This window comes from Equus przewalskii, chromosome 4 (assembly GCF_037783145.1).
Source record: "Equus przewalskii isolate Varuska chromosome 4, EquPr2, whole genome shotgun sequence".
NCBI classification, from domain to species: domain Eukaryota; kingdom Metazoa; phylum Chordata; class Mammalia; order Perissodactyla; family Equidae; genus Equus; species Equus przewalskii.
In genome coordinates, this window is record NC_091834.1 from 36099711 (window position 1) to 36123180 (window position 23470).

The 23470-nt window shown below is 36.4% G+C and overlaps 1 protein-coding gene across 3 annotated transcripts in view; it reads left to right on the plus strand.

The window, feature by feature from the left end:
* Window positions 1–23470, plus strand: part of ANKIB1 (ankyrin repeat and IBR domain containing 1) — a 134359-nt gene that overhangs the window by 51338 nt on the left and 59551 nt on the right. For all 3 annotated transcript variants that reach the window (XM_008517346.2, XM_008517351.2, XM_070617489.1), the window contains exons 3-4: window positions 5765–6065; window positions 14360–14542. In XM_008517346.2, the coding sequence (XP_008515568.1) occupies window positions 5765–6065; window positions 14360–14542 (484 nt within the window). The remainder of the gene's footprint in view (window positions 1–5764; window positions 6066–14359; window positions 14543–23470) is intronic.

Below are 23470 nucleotides of genomic sequence, written 5' to 3' on the forward strand. Positions count from 1 at the left end.
TCTAAGCAGGAATATGTCTGTCTGTCACCATCTTATGGTTATCGTTCTACTGAATGAGAATTTAAAGACCCACAGAAACGGTGACTGTATATTCTCTTTTAGTTACAGTTTGGACTACCATTATGATATATGAATACCAATATTTATACTTATATTTTTACTTTATACTTGACTTTTGACTTCAGCCTAAAGTGTTTGGGCATTTTCTTTTTTTTTCCTTAATTGTTTGGAGATCAATGGCTCATAACTTCTTTATTAAAGCCCTTAAAACCCTATACTAAACCCAGAAATTACTGTATTCCTCTTCTTTCCTAAGAATAAGCAACTCTAATTTCTTTAATTTGTGTATTCTTTTGTTTTTTAAAAATTTACTTAGTGCTTAGAAAATCACAAATAAAATTATTATTTTAACTGATTACTTGCTTTTGGAATTAAGAAACTACTCTTAACACTGTGTCATGTAGAATAAGGATAAATGGCATTTACTCATCAGTATTAAGTAAAATAGCAACTCTATTTTAACTATTTGTGTTTTAGATAGCTTCAGATATTTCACTGAATTTAACCTTGCTAAACTTTCTACCAAGTTGAAGGCCATTATTTTCTCATGCTGCCTCATGTAATCTGGGGTACCTCCCTGCTAGTTTCAGTATAGACACTGGCTCAGCTTGCCTAGATTCCTAATACATGACATATGTGGGTAGACCAAGGTAGATACACCTAGTCAAGGACCTCGTAGCCATGAAGTAAAGCACTCATTTGGAATAAGACCTTGGTTTTTATCCTTGTTTCCTTTAGCTTTCTGGTACCTGCTGCAGCAGCCATAACTTTCGTCTCTTCTTAGGGACAGTACTATAGTTAAAGAAGAGTAGTTGACAGTTTAGCAGCTAGTTTGCATCCATATCTCTCTGAACCAAATGCTGTGTGTTTACATTATACTACGTTACAGGGCCTCTTTGATGGGAAACTAAATCCATAGTCATAAATAGCTATTACTTAATGTAGCAAAAAGACTGCTAGACTTGAAATTCAGTGTGTTCTAGTTTGGGTATGCAATTCATTAGTTGTATCTTCTTGGGAAAGTCATGTATAAAATAGAGATTATAATACTTATTCCTTAGATTTTACAGAATAGCTTCTTTTGCTTATTTGGAAATAAAAGGGGCCTGTCTTTTGGTATAAATAAAATATAAAATCTTTATTAGAGCATATATTAATTGCAGACTTTGAGAATTAAAATAGAATTTCCAATTATTGATTTCTGTTTTTTGACTCTTTTATATTTCAGGAGTTATTAAGTTCTTTTAAGTGGATTGAAATTCAGTCCTCTCCCAACTCCTCTTGCGTGCAAACCCCGTAGGGCAGGGACTTAATCTGTTTTCTTCACAGTATGCCTAACTTCTGGAATAGTACCTGACGAATAACAACTGCTCAATAAATATTTGTTGCATGATAGAGAAGATTGAAAACGAACTGAAGGTGTATGTACATGTTATTAACTGAGAATAAGAGTGTTATGGCAACAAATTGAGGCTCTGGGAGAGAAGACTTCTTTTGAAGGGAGCCCAGTTGAATGTGAGATGATGGTGGAATATGCAAGAGAAAGGGGCCTATAAGAAGTTAGGATATGGTGTAGAGGTCTGATTAGAAGGATAAATGTGATTGCACAGAATTTTATAGAATCTGAATTAATTTTAATAATTTCTTCCTAAATTAAATTTTCAAAGAAATGATTTTTCTTTGTTGTTAATAATAATATCTCTCAGAAGAGGTTTTAATCTTGAACACATTTTTAGAGTATGGTTTTAATTTTAGTTATCCGTTATAATCCACTGTAATTCAACCATTATGAACACAGGGAAATATGACTGGGAATTTTATCATCAGTTGTTGACGTAGGGAAAATATTTATTTTCACTTTTTTTAACTAATTAGCAAGATGATGATTATGTAAATATATAAAACTACCCATGTTCTGCCTCCCTTAAACAGCTGTTAGAATTATTCTCTTCCCTTCTAGTTTTAGCTATAAACATTCATAGATGGACTTTTTAATGACTTTATTATAATTTTCTATTATATAGATATACCATGATTTATGTTTCCCATTTCTCCTATAACCAGAGATTTAAGTGATTCCAAATTTTTCTATTCAAACTAACACCATTTATTGATTGTCACTGTTTTTATAGATTTTTCTTTTAAGTTATTTCCCTTAGGATAAATTCCCAGGAGTAGGTTTACTGGGTCAAAGGGTAGGAACCATATATATTAGTTGTTAATGAGCTATTATGTAACTTGCCCAAAATTACACAGCTGAAAAGTGACAGAACTAGGATTGGAGCCTGGCATCCTATACGAGATGCCATGTTCTTGGCTGCTGGCTTGAGAGATCTAGAGTGCTGTCTTAGGAGATCTCCACTGCCATGTCACTGATCTAGATCATAAAAGCAATATGGATTCAGTTTATCAAAATTATACCAAGAATTTGCTAGTCTCTGACACTTCACTGGGGATTCAAGAAAGAACAGGATTGGGAGGGGGGGCACCAACAGGATGGTGTAGTGGTTAAGTTCAGCGTGCTCCACTTTGGTGGCTCAGGTTTACCAGTTCGAATCCCAGGCACAGACCCACACCATTCATCAAGCCATGCTGTGGTGGCAGCCCACATACAAAATAGAGGAAGATGGGCACAGATGTTAGCTCAGGGCCACTCTTCCTCAAGCAAAAAGAGGAAGATTGGCAATAGATGTTAGCTCAGGGCCACCCTTCCTCACCAAAACAAAAAAAAAGATAGGACAGGATATACACCCTGCCTTGGAAGCCTATAGCGAAGTGGGAGAAGGGAACAGATATGTAAGAAAGTAACTATGCTCAATCTAATGAGTTAGTATATAATTAGGATGCTATATGAAGACAAAGAAGGGAGTGACCAAACTGAACTGGCAGAGGAAACCTGGTGTAAAGAGGTTTCTAAATAGGATTGGGTTTGTGTAGATAGTCTGGGTCAGTTCCTAGAAAACCAAATTACAGAGCAATCAATGAAGAGCCTACACATGTTCTGCAGGGATCAGAAGGCAATAAAGGTTATGTGGGACAGTAGAGAAAATATGCACGGTTAGGGCTTTCTGAGCAAATTTTACTGAAACTTGGGACCCGAGTTAAAAAACAAGCTTTGAAAGCTAAACTATGACTGAATAGAGATTGAGAACTCAGGAGTCCCAGGAGATAATATGTTTACATTTCAAGAGGAGTGAAGAGTGGATGAGACTTGAGACCATGAAGACATTCCATAAATTCTAAAATACAGAGATGCTAGTGTTTTCTTCCCCCTAAGAGACCTATTTTACATTCCAAAGGGTAAGAACCTGGGATTTTCTCTTCGGACAATTTGTTTACACTCTCGGGAGTAGGTTCTTCCCCCCACCCTCCCCACCCCCGCCTCCCCCTGGCATGTCTCCAGAGGTGGGGAGGTCTGTTATACCAGCCTCCCAGAGTCTTATTTTTGGGCTTCCTTGCTATATCAACTTTCTATTGCTGCAATAACAAATTACCACAAGCTTAGTAACTTAAAAACAACACAAATTTATTATCTTAAAGTTCTGGAGGTCAAAAACCTGAAATGGTTCCACTGGACTAAACTCAAGATTTTGATAGGGCTGCATTCCTTCTGAAGGCTTTAGGGTAGAATCCCTTCCCTTTCCCAGATTCCAAATTCTGCCTGCGTTTCTTGGCTTGTGGCCCCTTCCTCCACCTTTAAAGGCCACAGCAGTCTCTCTCTGACTCTGACCCTTCTGTCTTCCTCTTGTAAGGACTCATGATTACATTGGGCCCACCTGGATAATCCAGGATAATTTCCCCATGTCAAGAACCTTAATTTAATCACATCAGCAAAGTCCGTTTTACCACATAAGGTAAGGTATTCATAGGTTCCAGGTATTAAGACATGGACCTCTTTGGGGCAGGGGCATTATTCTGCCTACCACACTCTCCTACAGTGAAGACCCCAATACATAGAGGATGACGTCTGATCTGGCTCTGCTTGCATTACCCCAGTGGGAAGTTGGGATATGAGGAACGGCATGATTATTATAAGTAATGGTAATTCATTTCTTTCTGCTCCAGAGACTTCATGTCTACTTTCAGGACAATTCAAATAAATGTAGATGCTAAAACCTAATAGGTTGGTTTTGAATGACTGTACTGCTGAGCTCTCTAGAGTCTTGAATGATAAAAAAAAGGAAAGATCCACAATTGTTCTAAAAATTCTCTGGAACCTTCTACTGCCTTAGGACCTGTTCCTCAGTCTTTTTCTCATAAGAGCTTTCCAGCTTGGCTAACTCATTCAAATTGAAGAGTCTGTGCTAGTTCCTCTCAGGTCAGTATTTGCTGTCAGAGCTGTGTGTTCTAAGCTGAAATTAACCTAGGAGCAATCCAGATGTAACTAGGGTTTAGGGTTTGGCTCTGCTTTCTTCCTACTGCTGTTCTGAATGTAGACATAGGAGTGCTAATGATATCAGCCCTCCACGGTAAATATAGGCACTCATCTTCAGATATGGGACTTGTATGCCCATTTCATAGTGTATTTGTATGTTTTCTAGTATAGGGTGACTGTATTATAGTGGGGTGTTTTCCAACTCATTTTCCAATATCCTATTATAGTGACTGAATTGCTCAACTATTCATCCTATGACCCTAGCTCAAGGATATATTAGGAGCTGGGCACAAACCTCAGATCTGCATTTGGCAGTAGTTAAGGCAGCTCACCTAGACCTATCATTGGTAAAGGCTACCACCTTGGAATTAGATATTGGTCTTCTAGAACTAACCACAGCTTACTCCCCTCAAAAAGTATTAGACTGTGGAGGGGCTGGCTCCGTGGCCGAGTGCTTAAGTTTGCACACTCTGCCTCAGCGGCCCAGGGTCTCGCCGGTTCGGATCCTGGGTGCAGACGTGGCACCACTCATCAGGCCTTGTGAGGCGGCGTCCCCCATGCCACAACTAGAAGGACCCACAACTAAAAACATATGCATCTGTATACTGGGGGGATTTGGGGAGAAAAAAGCAGGAAAAAAGAAAAAGAAGATTGGCAACAGTTGTTAGCTCAGGTGCCAATCTTTAAAAAAAAAAAAAAGTGTTATACTGTGTAAATATATGCCTTGTTATTTCAAAGGCTAGCCAATGACTTTTAGTAGAGGAAATTTTCCTAGATTTAAAATTTAGTCCCAGACTCATGCATTACTTGCTGTGCTTATTAATTGTCACCATCCTTATCAAATAAATATGTGTTTAAGAGAAACAGGGCAGAGCAATAAAGAAAAAAGAAAACAGTTGGTGTGGAATGTTTAAGAATGTACTCTAAGCATTTATGTTATTGACATGTTAGTCTCTAAGTTGGGCTCTAGTCTAGCCCTTTGTGTGTCTTTCCTTCCTCCTCCCTTCGTTTTCTCCTGTCTTCCTTTTTCTTCACTTTGCCTTCATTCTCCCTTCCCTTCCCTTTCTTTTCCCTTACTATCCCTTCTTCTCTAATCTTATTAGCAAATACTATAGATATTCAACTTTGTTTTTCTTAGTAATACTATTCTAGAATGGAGTTTTTTATAACTGTAGGAATTATTCATTCAACCTATTGTGAAGCAATACTTCAGTAGAAAATGGATTGGCAGCTAAGAAGCAGGGTTTTTATTTTTAACTTTTTATTTTCTGTGTATTCTTATTTCAAGGTAGGAAAAACTGGTTTTCATCCTTTCCTTTACCATTTTAGGACTTTTCTCTTTGGTAGAGATGGAAATCCAAATAAACGGAATGTGCACAATGAAACATCTATGCATTTGTTGTGTATGGGGCCTCAAATTATGATATCTGAAGGAGCCCTTCATCCTCGCTTAGCACGCCCTGCAGAAGATGATTCCAGAAGAGCAGATTGTCTACAGATGATATTAAGATGGAAAGGAGCAAAACTTGACCAAGGCGAATATGAGAGAGCAGCTATTGATGCCGTTGATAACAAAAAGAACACACCACTGCACTATGCTGCTGCCTCGGGGATGAGAACCTGCGTAGAGGTAAAGCTTCGTTCTTTTAATATTCTGCATGGTAAAATTTGTGTCTTGGTAATATGTAATAGTCAGTGTTTGTTTTGCTTATATCTTAACAGTTAATTTAACTAGTCATTTTTGTCCCTTTTGTGGTTCTAAAAGAATCTGCACGCCTTTTAAATAAAGTCATTTCCTTGTTTTAGGGAAAGATTAAAGACAAACCCACAGTTAACCAGTCAACCTTGGGAATAAAATGAAATCATGAGCAGTTAAAAATTTGCTAGCACCCTTGAAGATAATAGTTGTCACTTAAACATATACTGAGAGTAACAGTTTTAGCAGGATGTTGTTCCACGTTTCTCCTGAGTTTTAGTAGCCAATTTATAAAATTTATACATATTGGATATAGCAAATGTTAACAAGTGGTACCTATAGCTATGTTATCTAGAATTGATCAGTTCCCTAAGCAAGGGATAAATATTACTCAATACATTTAGTGGAGTCTTTTAAAAAATATTTGGAATTTTAAAATGCTGTTTAATCTGCATTATAGTGCTCCTGATTACTAAGTTTGAATTTTTCCATATGTGTATTTCATGTGTATACATATAACATCTAACAACAGGCTGAGATAAAATCAGCCGTGTAAGATAGGATCTTTTTTTTTTTTTTTTAAAGATTTTATTTTTTCCTTTTTCTCCCCAAAGCCCCCCAGTACATAGTTGTATATTCTTCGTTGTGGGTCCTTCTAGTTGTGGCATGTGGGACGCTGCCTCAGCATGGTTTGATGAGCAGTGCCATGTCCGCGCCCAGGATTCGAACCAACGAAACACTGGGCCGCTTGCAGCGGAGCGCGCGAACTTAACCACTCGGCCACGGGGCCAGCCCCAAGATAGGATCTTAACTAGCTAAGAAATCATTACTCTTTATAGTATCATCACTGCTATACATACAACAGAACAGACTTGTCTCAGCTACATTCACGCCAATCCATATGTAATTCATAGTTCTTCTGTGTAGATGTATTTAAGTATAAGTGAGGAGCATTATAGATTGAATCACAGAGTATCTACGTTACCAAAAATGTAGACCTTTATTTGTAAAGCATTGATCTAATCAGATTAAAATATATATCTGAAACTTTAGTATTTCTTTAATGTTATTCATGTATATATACTTTATACTTCTGAATTGATAAACATACCAAAAATGTGAATGCCCTTCATTTACTTATGTTAAGAGATTACAGCCATTTGTGTTTCTTTCGTATATCTGAAGTCTCAATTCTTTGCACTTCTAGAACCCTTCTGATCTTATATTTTGTTTACAGCTATTATTCATGATACTTATTAATCTTTTAAAGTCTTTGTCATTTCATCTCTTGGGCTTGTGTCACCTTTGCCCACTAGTTAGTTAGCATCAATCATTAACTTGAAACTGTTTTTTTAAGGAATGCTTCTTAACATTGATTCACATTGTGGTGGAAGGATGTCCTAGGATTTCAGGGGGAGGGGAGCTAATGGCAGAATTCCTGAGGCTTTTTACACAAGCCTTTATGTATGTTGTTTCATGCCCACCTCCTGCGAGAGAATCCCTGCTGCAGTGACTCACCAGTATTGATGGGACTGCATCATATTTCTCAAGCGAGTTAGCATAGAAAATAGCTTACTTTTGATAGTAGTAATAATGCTCTTAAATTGCTGCTTTAATAGCTTCCAGAATTTTTCTATAAGCATTGTAGGAGAAGAGGTAGTCAGTCATGTGATATGCTGCAGAAAGGTAAAGGAATTAGAAGACTGAGAAAGGCTTTTGGATTTGAAAGGTATTAATAACTTTTAGGAATATTGTTTTAGTGAAATGGTAAGGGTAGAAGTCAGATTGTTGGGAGTAATTGAGTCATTTGCTGAGGAAGTGGAGCGGCAGAGGGTGTCAGTCACTAATTTGAGAAATGTGGCTGAGAAAGAAAGGAAAGTATTAGGAAAGTAACTAGGACAACAGAACCCCAGTACCAGGAGCCACTGGAAAGGCAGAGTGAAGGTGGAGAGAGTGCTCAAGGTCTAACAGGAAACACAGATGATGAAATGGTAATTTTACAACTACAACAGACTTTAAGAATCATCTTTATTTTTTTATACATCTTTTACATCTTTTCTCAAAAATGAGGTATACCTCATTTTTAAAAAAAGTTTTTTTAATATTTTTAAATTTCTTTTTTCTTTTCTTTTTTTTTCTCCATGGAAGATTAGCCCTGAGCTAACATCTGCCAATCCTCCTCTTTTTTTCTGGGGAAGACTGGCCCTGGGCTAACCTCCGTGCCCATATTCCTCTACTTTATATTTGGGACGCCTACTCCAGCATGGCTTGCCAAGTGGTGCCATGTCCACACCTGGGATCCGAACCAGCGAACTGGGCCAGCGCTTACCTCATTTTTTTGCACCTCGTAGATACTGCACTTTTTGCAAATTGAAGGTTTGTGGCAACCCTGCATCAAGCAAGTCTGTTGGAGCCGTTTTTCCAACAGCATTTGCTTTCTTTGTGTCTCTATGTCACATTTTGGTAATTCTTGCAATATTTCAAACTTTTTCATTATTATTATATTTGTTTTGGTGATCTGTGATCAATGATCTTTGATGTTACTATTGTAATTGTTTTGGGGAACCACGAACTGCGTCCACTGAAGACAGCAAACTTAATCAATAAATGCTGCATGTGCTCTGACTGTTTCACTGGCTGTTTCCCCTTCTCTCTCCATCTCCTCGGGCCTCCTGTTTCCTGAGACACAACAATATTGAAATTAGCCCAGTTAATAGCCTTACAATGGCCTCTAAGTGTTCAAGTGAAAGGAAAGATCAAGCATCTCTCCTTTAAATCAAAGCTGGAAATGATTAAGCTTACTAAGGAAAGTATGTCAGAAGCTGAGACAGGCCGAAAGCTAGGCCTCTTGTGCCAGCCAGCCAAGTTGTGAATGCAGAGGAAGAGTTCTTGAAGGAAATTAAAAGTGCTCCTCCAGTGAACACATGAATGATGAGAAAGTGAAACAGCCTTATTGCTGGAATGAAGAGTTTTGGTGCTCTGGCTAGAAGATCAAACCAGCCACAGCATACCATTAAGCCAAAGCCTAATCCAGAGCAAAGCCCTAACTCTCTTCAATTCTGTGAAGGCTGAGAGAGGTGAGGAAGCTGCAGAAGAAAAGTTTGAAGCTAGTAGAGGTTGGTTCATGAGGTTTTAGGAAAGAAGCTGTGGCCATAACATTATAGTGCAAGGGGAAGCAGCAAGTGCTGATATAGAAGCTGTAGCAAGTTATCCAGATAATGATTAATAATTAATGAAGGTGGCTACACTAAACAACAGATTTTCTATGCAGATGAAACAGCCTTCTATTGAAAGAAGATGCCATGTAGGACTTTCATAGCTAGAGAGGAGAAATCAATGCCTGGCTTCAGAGCTTCAAAGGACAGGCTGACTCTCTTGTTACGGGCTGATGCAGCTGGTGACTTTAAGTTGCAGCCAGTGCTCATTTTCTATTCCAAAAATCCTAGGATTGTTAAGAATTGTGCTAAATGTACTCTTCCTGTGCTATAGATAGAACAACAAACCTGCGTGACAGCACATCTGTTTAAAACATGGTTTACTGAATATTTTAATTTCCAACCCACTGTTAAGACCTATTGCTCAGAATAAAATATTCCTTTCAAAATATTACTGCTCATTGACAATGCACCTGGTCACTCCATCTGATGGAAATGTACAATGAGAGTAATGTTGTTTTCACACCTGCTAACACAGCATCCATTATACAGCCCATGGATCAAGGAGTAATTTTGGTTTTCAAGTCTTATTTAAGAACTAAATTTCATAAGGCTATAGCTGCCCTAGATAGTGATTACTCTGATGGATCTAGGCAAAGTAAATTGAAAACCTTCTAGAAAGTATTCACCATTCTAGATGCCTTTAAGAACATTCATGATTCATGGGAGAAAGTCAAAATAACAATACTAACAGGAGTTTGGAATAAGTTGATTCCAACCCTCATGGATGATTTTGAGGGGGTTTAAGACTTCAATGGAAGAAGTAACTGCAGTTGTGGTGGAAATAGCAAGAGAACTAGAACTGGAAGTGGAGCCTGAGGATTTGACTGAATTGCTGTAATCTGATGAAAAAACTTGAACAGATAAGAAGTTGTTTCTGATGGATGAGTGAAGAAAGTAGTTTCTTGAGATGGAATCTGCTCCTGGTGAAGATGCTGTGAAGATTGTTGAAATGACAACAAAGGATTTAGAATATTATGTAAACTTAGTTGATGAAGAAGCGGCAGGGTTTGAGAGGATTGACTCCAATTTTGAAAGAACTGGGGGTAAATGCTATCAAACAGCATCGCATGCTACAGAGAAATTGTTTGTGAAAGGAAGAGTCAATCTATGGGGCAAACTTCATTATTGTCCTATTTTAAGAAATTGCCACAGCCAACCAGCCTTTGGCAGCCACCATCCTGATTAGTCAGCAGCCATCAATGTGGAGGCAAGACCTTCTACCAGTAAAAAGATTACAACTCACTGAAGGCTCACATGATGGTTAGCATTTTCTTTTTTTGCAAAAAAGGTATTTTTTAATTAAGGTATGTACGTTGCCTTTTTAGGCATAATGCTATTGCACACTTAATAGACTACAGAATAGTGTAACTATAATTTTTATATGCTCTGGGATACCAAAACATTTGTGTGACTTGTAAATATTGCAATATTCACTTTATTGTAGTGGTCTGGAACCAAACCCACAATATCTCCGAGGTATGCCTGTATAAAGGCCTCATCTTACAGATAGATCTGTGTAGGCTGAGACGTAAGGAGGTTAATTGATTGTCTAGAGTTACCAGCCATTTAGATTATGGATCAAAGAGGTGGGGAGGGATTTGTTTTGAATACTAGGGGCTGCCCTACCCCTCTTCCTCTGGGATTATGAATGGAAAGGAAGGCAAAATAGATGAACAAATGTGTTGAGATAGTGATAATTGGATGTTTCTTTTAAGGGAGAACATTTTCTGCACCATCAAGTGTGTGAGGCTAAAAAACACATTTGAGTAAAATATTTAGTCCTTCTTGCTTGAGAGTGAGGAAAATGATACTTAGTTGGGATGCTTTGGTTGAAGTATTTAAAAACTACCTCTTTAGGACCAGATGTAACTCCCTATTATGTAAAAACAAAATACCTGACTTTATGCAGCAATAATTTAACAGATATCTCCACCTAGTACATCTTTCACTTACTGATATTTCCAACCTTATGCCCCAAAGGTCAGCAAGCTGAAATAATTTTTTAAAAAAGTACTCCACCGATATCAGGCAGTAGTGCTATTAGCTAGTTTCTAGGCCAAAGGTAGCATACATGCTGATTTTCCTTGCCCAGACAAATGCTACAGATGTGGACCCTCCATTCCAATCACTGATTATGGGTTTCTGTATAGATGCCAGTGGCAGCAATGAGATACAGGTCTTTGTGGTCCCCTCACCCCTACTCACGTCAAATTCATTTGGGGCCTCCTTTCAAAGACAGATTACCAATCAAGGCAAGAAATCTCACCGAAGTTCTAAAACTGGTCAGCAGTGATTCTCAACAATGACTTCTCACATATCTCCTCTTCACACACTTTTTTTTTTTTTTCACCCCAAAGAATGCAGCCTACAGTCCGGCATATGCTTTTAAGAAGGTTCCCCTTAAAAAAAAAAAAAAAAAAGAAGGTTCCCCTTGCCAGTATTCTGGAATGGCACAGTCTCTTAAATTTTGTTGTCTTTACTTTTGTTAAATAAAGATGATTTATCTTGTTTGCTAATATTTAGAATCTCTTCTGTGGTAATATCTGTTGTAAAAGTAAATCAAATCATGGCTTTGAAAGCTATCCCAGTGTGCATTTTAGAAATCATTTTCCACTACTCTGAATAAAGAACCAGAGAATAAAGTCAGCTCTCCCAGTTCTGTAGCAGTCAGAAGCAAATAGTTTATTTTGCATTTAGGTATTGGATAACCTGTGAAGCAGAAAGGCTAAAAACAGTAATAGACCTGCTATAGGTATGATAAGTCTGTGGACTTACTACAAATCCCCAGTATTGAGTAGATTAGGTAATTTAAATATAGCAACTCCCACAGCCACAGAGGTTGTACTCTATAGAGTCATCACTTGTCAAACTTCTATGTGGTAAGACTCTCCTAGAGGTCAGAATCAGATTCAGATACAGAGGCCTGGAGTGGGAGGGAATCGGGTGGAAATGCTGAGATTCAGCATTTTCAACAAACTCCTCCCAGGTGATACTACTGGTCCTCAGACCACATTTTGATTAAAAAGGTTCTAGGTGTTAAATAGCAGCTGATATGACTTGCCGTCAGGCTCTAGAAGGTGGCTGCAACAGTGATTGCTTAGAGCTATGCTTAGCTAATTTTTTTCTGCAAAGAACCAGATGGGTATAAAGGATAAATATTTTGAGCTTTGTGGGCACAAGGCTATGTTTCATATTCTTCTTGATTTGTTTGTTTGCTTGTTTTTACAACTTGAAAAAAAATTTTAAACCATCTTAGCTCTGGGGCAGACCCTTGGCCTAGAGCAAGAAACTGAAGTCATATCCCTTGGGCCTGCCAAGTTAGCCCATGGCTTCCAGGCCTGGCATTGATGTAAGTCCCTTATTTTGTCAGACCTCATGGGATGACTGTAGAGGAACCATAAGGATTCCACTTCCAAAAGCAATAAAGGAACTTTACAGGAAGATCTGTGTGTTTGTTGGAGGGAGGGGAGATAAAATTATTTTGGAAGAAAATAAAAAGCTACCATTTTGCCTAACCCCCATACAAAGTGTAAACTTCTAAAAAGGATTCACATTTAGATTATCAATAAGATCTAGGCAGAACTTTATGGGGGATCCAGCATGCATTTGGCTTCTTAAATTAGGTCATCCTATTCTGTGCATCGGTGCTATATTCAGTCATGGTTAAGAACTTGGTCAGACTTGTGTCTGAATCCCAGTTCTGCTGCTTGCTACTTGGTTAACCTTGGTCAAGTTACTTAAATTTTCTGAGACATCATAATATCCCTGTCACATGGGATTGTTAATGTTAAATAAGAATATGAATTTAAAGTACTTAGCATAGTGCTTGGCACTTAGAAAACCTTCAGTAAGTGGTGGCTGTTATTACGGTCATGACTGAATCCTATAAAAGAATCAGGTCTGTGACTAATTGTCAGGCTGTCCTTTACGGTTATCCTAAATTATGGCCCTCAAGGCATTCATGTCGCTCCTAATGTCTCTGCAGAAATAATGGGGAAACTTGAACCTACAGCCCTTAGTAACAGCATATTTAACTTATGCGCAACCAGCAGAAACCTCAGCAGTGAACAAGTCAAGTCACTATTCCGTGTATTTTTAAAGGTGGGATTTCTTTGGGTGAAATCCCACCTTTAGAAATTGAGAGATTGTTTGATACAGTGTCTTCTCAACATGGCTATCAATTAGCTATTCCCATCACTTATTTTGCGAAATATTGAAAATAGTTTTGCTTCATTGGCTTACTCATCCTGATTTCGTTTCAGTGTTTGACTGGATAATGAATAATACAAATGAAAACTTTTGTCAGCCATGTCAGCACATCCAGGTATTAGTGGTTAAAGTAACAGTATCAGCAATGTCCATCTTGTTTAAGAAAGATTTTTTTTTTAACATTGGCACCTGAGCTAACTACTGTTGCCAGTCTTCTTCTTTTTTTTTTTTTTCTTTCTGCTTTTTCTCCCCAAATGCCCCCAGTACATAGTTGTATGTTCCAGTTGTGGGTCCTTCTAGTTATGGCACGTGGGACACCACCTCAGCGTGGCCTGACGAGTGGTGTCATGTCTGTGCCCAGGATCCAAACCAGCAAAACCCTGGGCCGCCACACTGGAGCACACAAACTTAACCACTCGGCCACAGGGCCAGCCCCTTGTTTAAGAAAGATTTATAGAAATTTATAAAATTTAAAGCATTGAATAACCAGAAAATTTTTAATTTTTAAGTAAAACTTTATTTTTGGGTTGGACAGAATGCTTAAGAATTTCTTTTTAAAGTTTAAAAAATTAGTTTTTTGTTGTTTTAAACCAAAGGAAATCATCTTAATACTGATAAACAAGAATTGCTAGTCTTACAATCAGAAGCCACTGGTATCTAAATAACTTTTATTGTCATTTCAAGTACATACTGTTGCATTTTTTGTTGTGCTTACTTTATTATGTTTTTAATCTTTTAATATGTAGCATGAAATGTAATTTAAATCTGTGGTTGCAAATTTTTGAAAAAAATCTTTTTTAGCTTTTAGTAAAACATGGAGGGGACTTGTTTGCTGAGAATGAGAATAAAGATACTCCTTGTGATTGTGCTGAAAAGCAACACCACAAAGATTTGGCCCTCAATCTGGAATCTCAAATGGTATTCTCACGAGATCCCGAAGCTGAAGAAATAGAAGCTGAATATGCTGCATTAGACAAACGAGAGGTAAGGTTTTTTTTACTAAATAAATTATGTAGATTTTATATTAAATTTCTTTTTCTTCTTCTTTAAAACCCAATTTGTGTGGTTTTTCTTGCAGTATGCTAAATATGCTCTCTTCTACATAGCCATAAGTATGAAAAATACATCTGGAAAACCTGGAGGTGGTGTCTATCCTCTGACATATGTATGTTTACTTACATATAAATAGAGATGCTGATGTGTGATATGAATCCTGAGCACTCCTGCTACTCCAAGAATCCAATCCTCCTGTTCCTCAGTCTCTCCCTGTCTTCTGGATTGCTTTTATCATCAAACATGCTTTGCTGACTCCTATCTTAAAAAACAAAAACAACAAAACAACCTCTCCATTGGCACTCTTCCCCAGCCCTGTTCCTGTTCCCCTTCAGTTGCAGCCTCATATCTCTGATCTTCACATGAGAAAAACAAAACTTGAGTTGTCTTTACATACCGACGTCCTCACCTTCCATTCTCTCTTTTAGCCCATTGCTCTGTGACTTTCTTCCCTTCTGCTGTGATGGAACTGCACTTGTCGTGGACAACAAGAGTCAGTATGTTGCCAAATCAAATAGGTACTTTTCTCTCCTCAGAATTCATTAGCAGCACTTGACACAATTGACCACTCTCTTCTTAGAGAAACACTCTTCCCTTGGCTGAGGGGACATTACCCTCTGGTTTTCCTTTAAGTCTTCCTAGTCTCAGTAAACATTACCTCCATCATTACTGAGTTGCTCAAGCATAAATGTGGCAAGGATTCTCAATTCCTCCCTTCCTTTTACATCCAGAAAATCTGAGAATCCTGTCAATTTTTCCTCCAAAAATATAACCTAAATCCATTTATTCCCAATCTTTGCTACTATCTCTTTAGGCACTCTCCACCCTCACGTCTCTTCTGAGGTGCTGTAATAGTTTTCTAAATTGTTCCTTCCTTCTATTCTGGTCCCCTTAGAATCCATTTTGTACACAGAAGCCAGAGTGACATTTTAAAACTTAAATTAGATCATATCACTTAAATCACTCACTGACTTTTCATTGTGCTTAGAATAAAATCAGAACTATTTGTTCAGATATAAGACCTTGTATGGTCTCACTACTACCTACCTCTCCAACATCATCTCAAACCATTTTTCCCAGCACCTTTTCTCTAATTATAATACCTAAACTACACTAAGGCTTTTGCATTTGCTATTTCCTATGTCTGAAATCTCTCAGTTTTTTCTTGGTTGGCTCAATATCACTGCTTCAGAGAAGGAAATTTGGAACATTCTTTCTATACCAGGTCCCTTTCCTTCCGTTACTCTTTAGCATAATATCTTGTTTATTTTTCATAATATTTATCACATGCTATAATTATTTAGTTCATGTATTTGTTTACTTGCCTTTCTCTCCTATTAGATTGTCAACTCCATGAAGGCCAGCACCATAACTGCCTTATTAAACAGAGTATTTTCTTTTTTTTTTTAAAGATTTTTTTTTTTTTTTCCTTTTTCTCCCCAAAGCCCCCCGGTACATAGTTGTATATTCTTCATTGTGGGTCCTTCTAGTTGTGGCATGTGAGACGCTGCCTCAGCGTAGTTTGATGAGCAGTGCCATGTCCGCACCCAGGATTCGAACCAACAAAAGACTGGGCAGCCTGCAGCGGAGTGCACGAACTTAACCACTCAGCCACGGGGCCAGCCCCCTCAACAGAGTATTTTCAATGTCTAATACACTGCTTGCACAGTGGGCATCCATAGATATTTCTTAAATAAAGGAATTATAAGACACAATAAATTTTTTTCTCTCAAAATGATTCTGATTCCTCAATGTTCAGTCCCAACTTGATTCCAAAAGCACTTATATAACTATTGTTTGAATGTGCTTAGAAAACTAATCATATTGTTTGTTTTATTTTTCCCGTAAATTGCCAACAGTTTTTGAGCTTCCATACTCACCAGATGGTCAAAAGAACTGAGTTTCTTGGAATTAAAAGGTTTACGTTTCTTGCGCCTTGTGTTTCTTTAGTTAGGTTACTTTACAGCAATGCTTATTCAGTTTTATCCAGATTAAGTACAGAGAGAGAGGACCAGGTCCTACGCACTTTCACATGGTTGTTGAATCTGCACAGTATCCTTGAATGGCAATTATGCTTCCTTCTTTTTTTTAAATAAGGAAAATAAACCAGAAAATTTTTGCATAATCAGCTAGGATCAAAGTGAGCTGGACCTGGTTCTTCTGACTTCACGTCTAAACATCTCTATTTGCTACTCTATACTATCTACCTTTTGACAATCTGTGATCTTGAGTCAGACATGGAAATTATTAATAGAATGATTAATATAATAATTTAGTCAGAAGACAACATTTGAACAATAATATTCTAGAAATAACGTTGATGTGATTAAATTGAAAGACATTTATGGCTGTTTAGGCTTTTTCTCTAAGATACTATCTTAATTTGTAATTAAATCAGAACATAATAGTACTCATTATCAGTAGATTTAAGATCTAAATGAACTTAGTATAACTAAAATAAAGTATTATGTTCAGTTGAAACAAAAGTTACAGAACAGTTCGATATTAATTATATAGAAAAAACTACTATGTATTGGGAGAAGATTGAAGTATACCAAAATAATAATTGTGGTTATGGGCAGTTTTCTTTACTGTTATTATTTTTTCAAGTTTCATGCATTTCCTAAAATTTATAATGAATATTTATTGCTAAAAAATGTAAAAATTTTCCGGGGCTGGCCCAGTGGCATAGTGGTTAAGTTTGCACACTCCACCTTGATGGCTTAAGGTTGGCAGGTACAGATCCTGGGTGTGGACCTACACACCACTCATCAAGCCATGGTGTGGCAGCATCCCACATATAAAATAGAGGAAGGCTAGCACAGATGTTAGCTCAGCAACAATCTTCCTCAAGCAAAAAGAGGAAGATTGGCAACAGATGTTAGCTCAGGGCCAATCCTCCTCACAAAAAAAAAAGTAAAAACTTTCCTCCTTCCTGACTCTACCCCTGAGTGGTAACAGTTTCTTGTGTGAGCTACCAGACTTAAGCTAACATATATGCATATAGAATTTTTAATGCAAAAGTAAGGTCATATAGTACATCGAGTTCTGCTAAAATATTTTTTCAACTTAACAGTATATCATGAATATCTTTCTCAGGTCAGAACATATGATCTACATATTTTAACCACTTACCTATTGATGAACATTTAAATAATTTAGATATTTTTGCCATTAAAAACAAGGCTAAAGAGGATATTTATCTACTTGTTACTTATATATCTTTATCCAGTTGTGTCATTATTGTGGTTAAAAACGTGGATCTGAAGCCAGACTGACTGAGTTCATGTCTTGGCCCCACAACTTTCTATGTGACCTTGAGCAAGTTACTTAATCTTTCTGATTCACTGTCTTCCTTAAAATACAGATAATAACGGTCCCTAATTCATAGGTTGTAGTGATCCTTAAATGAGTTAATAAATGTAAATACTTAGAACAGTGCCTGACTCATTACAAGTGTTATCTAAGTGTCTGCTGTTATAATCATAATGGTCATATCATCATTGTTATTGCATTTATATTCACATTTTTAAGGTTTAGTCCCTATAAATTTGTAGAAATTGGTTTGATGGATCCTGAGATATGTACATTTTAAACTTTAATAGATGCTGTTAAACTGTCCTGAAAGATTATATCACTTTTCTTTTCTTCCAGTAGTATATTAGAGAATTCCTTTCCTCACATTTTTGCTAGCATTGGATATATCAGTGTTTTTATTTTTTGCCAGTTTGGAGAAATAGATGATAGCTGTTTGAATTTATTTCTTTGATTATTCTTTGAAATGATTGTTCCTTTTTTCTATGGATTGTTTGTGTTTGCTTAATGTTTTCTGTGAGAACTTTGTGTATTTTTCTATGTCCTAAGTTTTTCACTTTTAGAATATTCAGAGGTATAAATTTTTTTTCCTTTATGGCTTCTGAATTTGTGTTGCTAATATTATAATCATATGCCCCTGTATTTTTTCTAGATTTGTTTTTTTGTTTTTAATCTATATTGGATATATTTTTGTTTACTAATTCACAATGTAAAAAACAATACTTTCGTAAATAAATACTTATACACAAATGTTTATGGCAGCGCTATTCACGGTAGCCAAAAGTTGAAAACAACCCAAATGTCTGTCAACAGGTGAATGGATAAATAAAATGTGAGGTACACACACAATGGAATATTACTCAGTCATAACATGGAATGAAGTACTAATATATGCTACAAATAGGATCAATCTCAAAAACATTATGCTAAGTGAAAGAAGGCAGACACAAAAGGTCACATATTGAATAACTTCAATTGTATGAAATATCCAGAATAAGTAAATCCATAGAGGCAGGAAGCACATTAGTGGTTGCCAGGGGCTGGGAGGAGGAGGGAATAGGGAGTGACTACTTAATGGGTATGGGGTTTTCTTTTAGGGTGATGAGAATGTTTTGGAACTAGATACAGGTGGTGGTTGTCAACATTGTGAATGTACTAGAGGCCACTGAATACACTTTAAAATGGTTAATTTTAAGTTATGTGAGTCTTGTAACAATTTTAAAAAATTAAAACAAAAACAGTACTTTCTTTAAAATTCACTTTTTACCGTCTACTTTGACCCTGATCAACTTTTGGATTATTCTGCCTATGCTAGTAATTTTACATGGCCTGCTATGTAATTGTATTAAACTACATAATTACCTAATAAATATCTTATAAAATTTTATGTTCCCAAGGTGAGGTGTTTATTTTAACTAAGTTTCTTGATTTGGTTAATGATCTGGAGAGTATAATATTATACCTCTGTGATTTCTTCATGACACATTTTAATTTAATCCTTTTCTCCAGATGATTAGTTTATAAATGAGTAATCCGCTTCTTCATCCCATTGGTCAACAAAACTGAGTGAATATTTTGCCAGACACATAAAGAAATAAAAACAAGGTGATGTATATTAGAGTGTTTGCTAGGAAGAGTATGCTTAATTTATCTAAACCTCCAAAGAGAGAACAGAGAAACTAGGGAGTATTGGTCCTGGTAGGGGTCAGGCTCTGTAGGAGTAGATTCTGTGACTATGTCTGGGTAAATGAAGGGAAATCTGAGCCATATGCTGCTATTAAAGCCATCTAAAGAACCCCTCCCTGCCCACGTCTACATGTCAGGAAGGCTCAAGGCTCTTTTTCTGGGAGAGAACCCATATACTGGACATTGCCTTAGCTGGCTACTCTAGTTAGCAGGTATAACCTACTCTGCAGGAGAAGCTGCTTTCTTCTTAGGTCAAAGTACATACAGATCAGGGTAGCCTAGGTCTTGATGCCCAGACAAGGACAGCTGAGTAAGGAGAGGGGAAACTGAAACAAAGGGAAGGGTCTGAGAATCCTAAAGACTTTCTCTAGCTATTCTTTCCCGCTCTCTCTCAGGCTAAGCTCAGGGATCAGCTAATGAGAGACTGGTATGAAGAGGCATTGAAATATGCTCTCCTTTCCCTGAGTGTCTTTCACATCTTTTAAATTTTTAACAATCACTGATATATTTGAAGAAATAAATATCTTTTTTTCATTTTTTAACTATGAACATGTTTTACCTATATAATTAGGGGAAAGCTATTTTCATTGTGGAAAAAATAAAAACAAATTCTTCTTTCATACCTTCTTTGTCACAGTCTTTTCTGAAACAGATTTTGAAGATATTATCCCTTTATATGTGACATCACGGTGGTGCAGTTTGTATGCTGGGCTGTTCCCTATTTCTTCACTGGCATTTTGGTAGCAATAGTATGCACTGAAGCAAAAGAGGCACTTTCATTCACTGTTTCTTTTTAAATTAGTTTCCTTTTTCTTTCTTTGTATCACTACTGACTGCTTTGAAGGTTATTGCTGGTTTGTGTTTAATCTGGAAATAGAAGCAGTTTAGCTTTGCAACAGGAAAGAGAAAGGCACCTTCATTTTAATCCTTCCTGCAGAGGAGAGGGTTAGTGCCCACTTGGGACTGAGCAATGTATTGAAATGCTTTACATGACCTAATTATAGTTCTGTTGCAGAGATTTGGAGTGAATTTGTTATGTGTTCATGAAGGCAGTATGTCTTTCTCCTTCAAGAACTATTTTTCTTCAAGTGTAACCTACTTAAGTTTAAAACTGTGCATTTTTTAAAAAGGTAATCTGTGCAGATTGCTTTATATTATCCCTTTCTCAATATATCTAAAATCAGATCTTGTTTGACTCGACATGAATGAGGTAGAATGATGGTTAATCTAAAAAAGAACATTAAGGAAATAATACCAGGAAATATACAGTTGCCATCATTGATAATATTAAGAAATATTCACTCTCATTGCTGAGGCAGGAGAAGTACCTGGAGTCTCAAGTCTGAACTTGGAGCACTAGAACTAGAAGCAATGTTAAACGTAGGGTATAACTTCTATACTGGAGTGAGCACTACAAATTTAACCATAAAGGGTTTGTTAGGTTTTTGTAGGGAAAGTGTGGTTCATAAATTAGCTTAAAGCAAACTGTACATGGTGATTTCAGAGGCTTTTGAAAGGATAGTTTGGATTAAATTGCATTCTTTTTTTTTTTAGTTAATGATATTCATATATATGTAGTTACGGTTAAATTTTTACTTCTTTTTCTAATTAAATTCATAGAATATGGGTCCATGTAGAGATTCCTGGTAGTATAGCTGAATGCATATATAGGTACAATAGGCTATTAATGCAGTGTAACATGAAATTCATTTAGCATAAGTCTTCACCATCATTTTTAAAAGGAACAGCACTGCTGTTTCCTGGACTGATTGAGTGTGTGCTCCACCATTGTTGAAATCTCTTTAACGTTCCCAGTGATTTTTCTTTTATTTTTTAATTAATTTTTTTCTGTAAAACATACTCTTTATAAAAAGAAGCAGAATGAAAATTTAAAATATTCATTATTCTACCACTAATAAATAATACTTGTAATATTTTGCAAGATCGCCTTCTGTTTTTCATCACTGATGATACTGTATATTTTATATCCTGTAAGGATTTTTTTCCTTAACACTTCTTGATATTTACAAACTTGTTGTGGAAGTCATTTTAAAGGACTGCTGACTATTCTAACATGTAGATGTCCTATAACTCCCCTAATGTACGTTTTGGTTACTTGCGTTTTGTCACTTTTATAAGTAAGGTTGCAAAAGACCCATTTTGTCCACATTTGTGATTATACCTTAGGACAGATTCCTACAAGTAAAATTATTAGGTCAAAAGATGAATGTTTTAAAGGTTCATGATATATGATGCTTGGTTGTTAAATGGTGTGCCAATTTTTATCTTTACCCGTAGTATATCAAGGAGCCATGTCACTACAACCTTACCATATTGAGTTTGGGTTTGTTTTTAACCTTGGGCAATTTGCTAGGTAAAGAGTTTGTATTTTAAGGATGTTTGTGTTTTTATAACTTGATTTTTTAAATTTACTGATTGTCACAAATTCCAGATATATTAAAAGTAATACACTTTTTATGTTTAAATCTTGGCATATTTTTACACAGTCAAGTCTGTCAGTGTTTTCTGTCGTTAATACAGTCTTTGCTTATCTATGCATCCCTGCCAGAAGACAGCTAAGGATCAGGAAATTTACCATGTCAACTGAGAGAAATTATCCCTGGTGAATAAAGTCCCAGTCGTATGGGGTTAAGTAAGAATTGATGAAATGGTTTCCATGATACCAAAAAGACAAAGCAAGAAATAAAGATAATATCTAATTCTAAAGTATCTGTAAAATCAACTGCAATAGATGAGGTTTGCTATCTGCCTAGAGCTGTCTGGAGACTGACAGATGCTACCAGAGAACAGCCTCACTGGTTGTTGTTCTGATAAGTACTTGGGGATTTCTGCTGCCTTTTAAGCAATAGCCTTTAGTTCTCTGCTTAGCGCAGTAAGCTGGTTACATCTATTTAAAGGATTAAAATAGGTATGTGTATCAATATCAATAATAAAAACGCAATATTGAATAAAAATAAAGAAAAGCAAATTGCCTAGTGAGATATATATATAATGTTATGCCAGAAAATCATGACAGCTATAAATCAAATTCACGATAGTGATTGCCATAAGTGAGGATGGAGAAAATTAGAGGAATGTAATGGGGAAAACATGTCACAGGTTATTTTAGCTTTTAGAAAGTTTTGCTTCCTTTGTTTCATTTTGTTTTAAAAAAGACTTGAAACAATTATGGCGAAAACGTTATCAATAATTGTTTCTGGATAGTGAGACACTTGCAATTTTATTCTTTATGTTTTCTGATGAAAGCAGAAAAAATGATAAAAGATAAAAGAATTAAAAATCTGAGGTGATACAGTACCCGTATGACTAAGAAGCATTAACGAACATTTGAATAAACAGATAATATGTTTATGAGTAAGAAGTCTGAGTAGTATGGCATGGTCCACTTCTCTCCAAATTGATTAGTAAGTATCATATAATCCCACTAGCAATCCAAATTGGATCTTCATAAGTATAAAATGTTTTATGGTTCAGTGATTAAAACTGTGCCTAAATGAACACACATAGATACACACACAAATAATTTACGAAAAGAAAAGACTGAATAAAAATACTTGAGAACTTTAATCATGATTATTGTTCAGTGGTGGGATTATAGGTTTTTATTTCTAATACTTTTTTATATTATACAGATTTTTAAAACTGAAGTATAAAATGGTCTTGTCGTTATAGACTTGTGAGGTACGCAAGCCCTGGTATCTACTTTCCAGCTTAAAAAAGACTTGTGAAAGAGCAGTTTGCAGTCTATGGTAGTGGCGCATACAAAGCCTTTCAAAGTTTAATAACCACACTGAAACTGGAAGATTAAATAAATGATAATCAGACATATTTATTTAT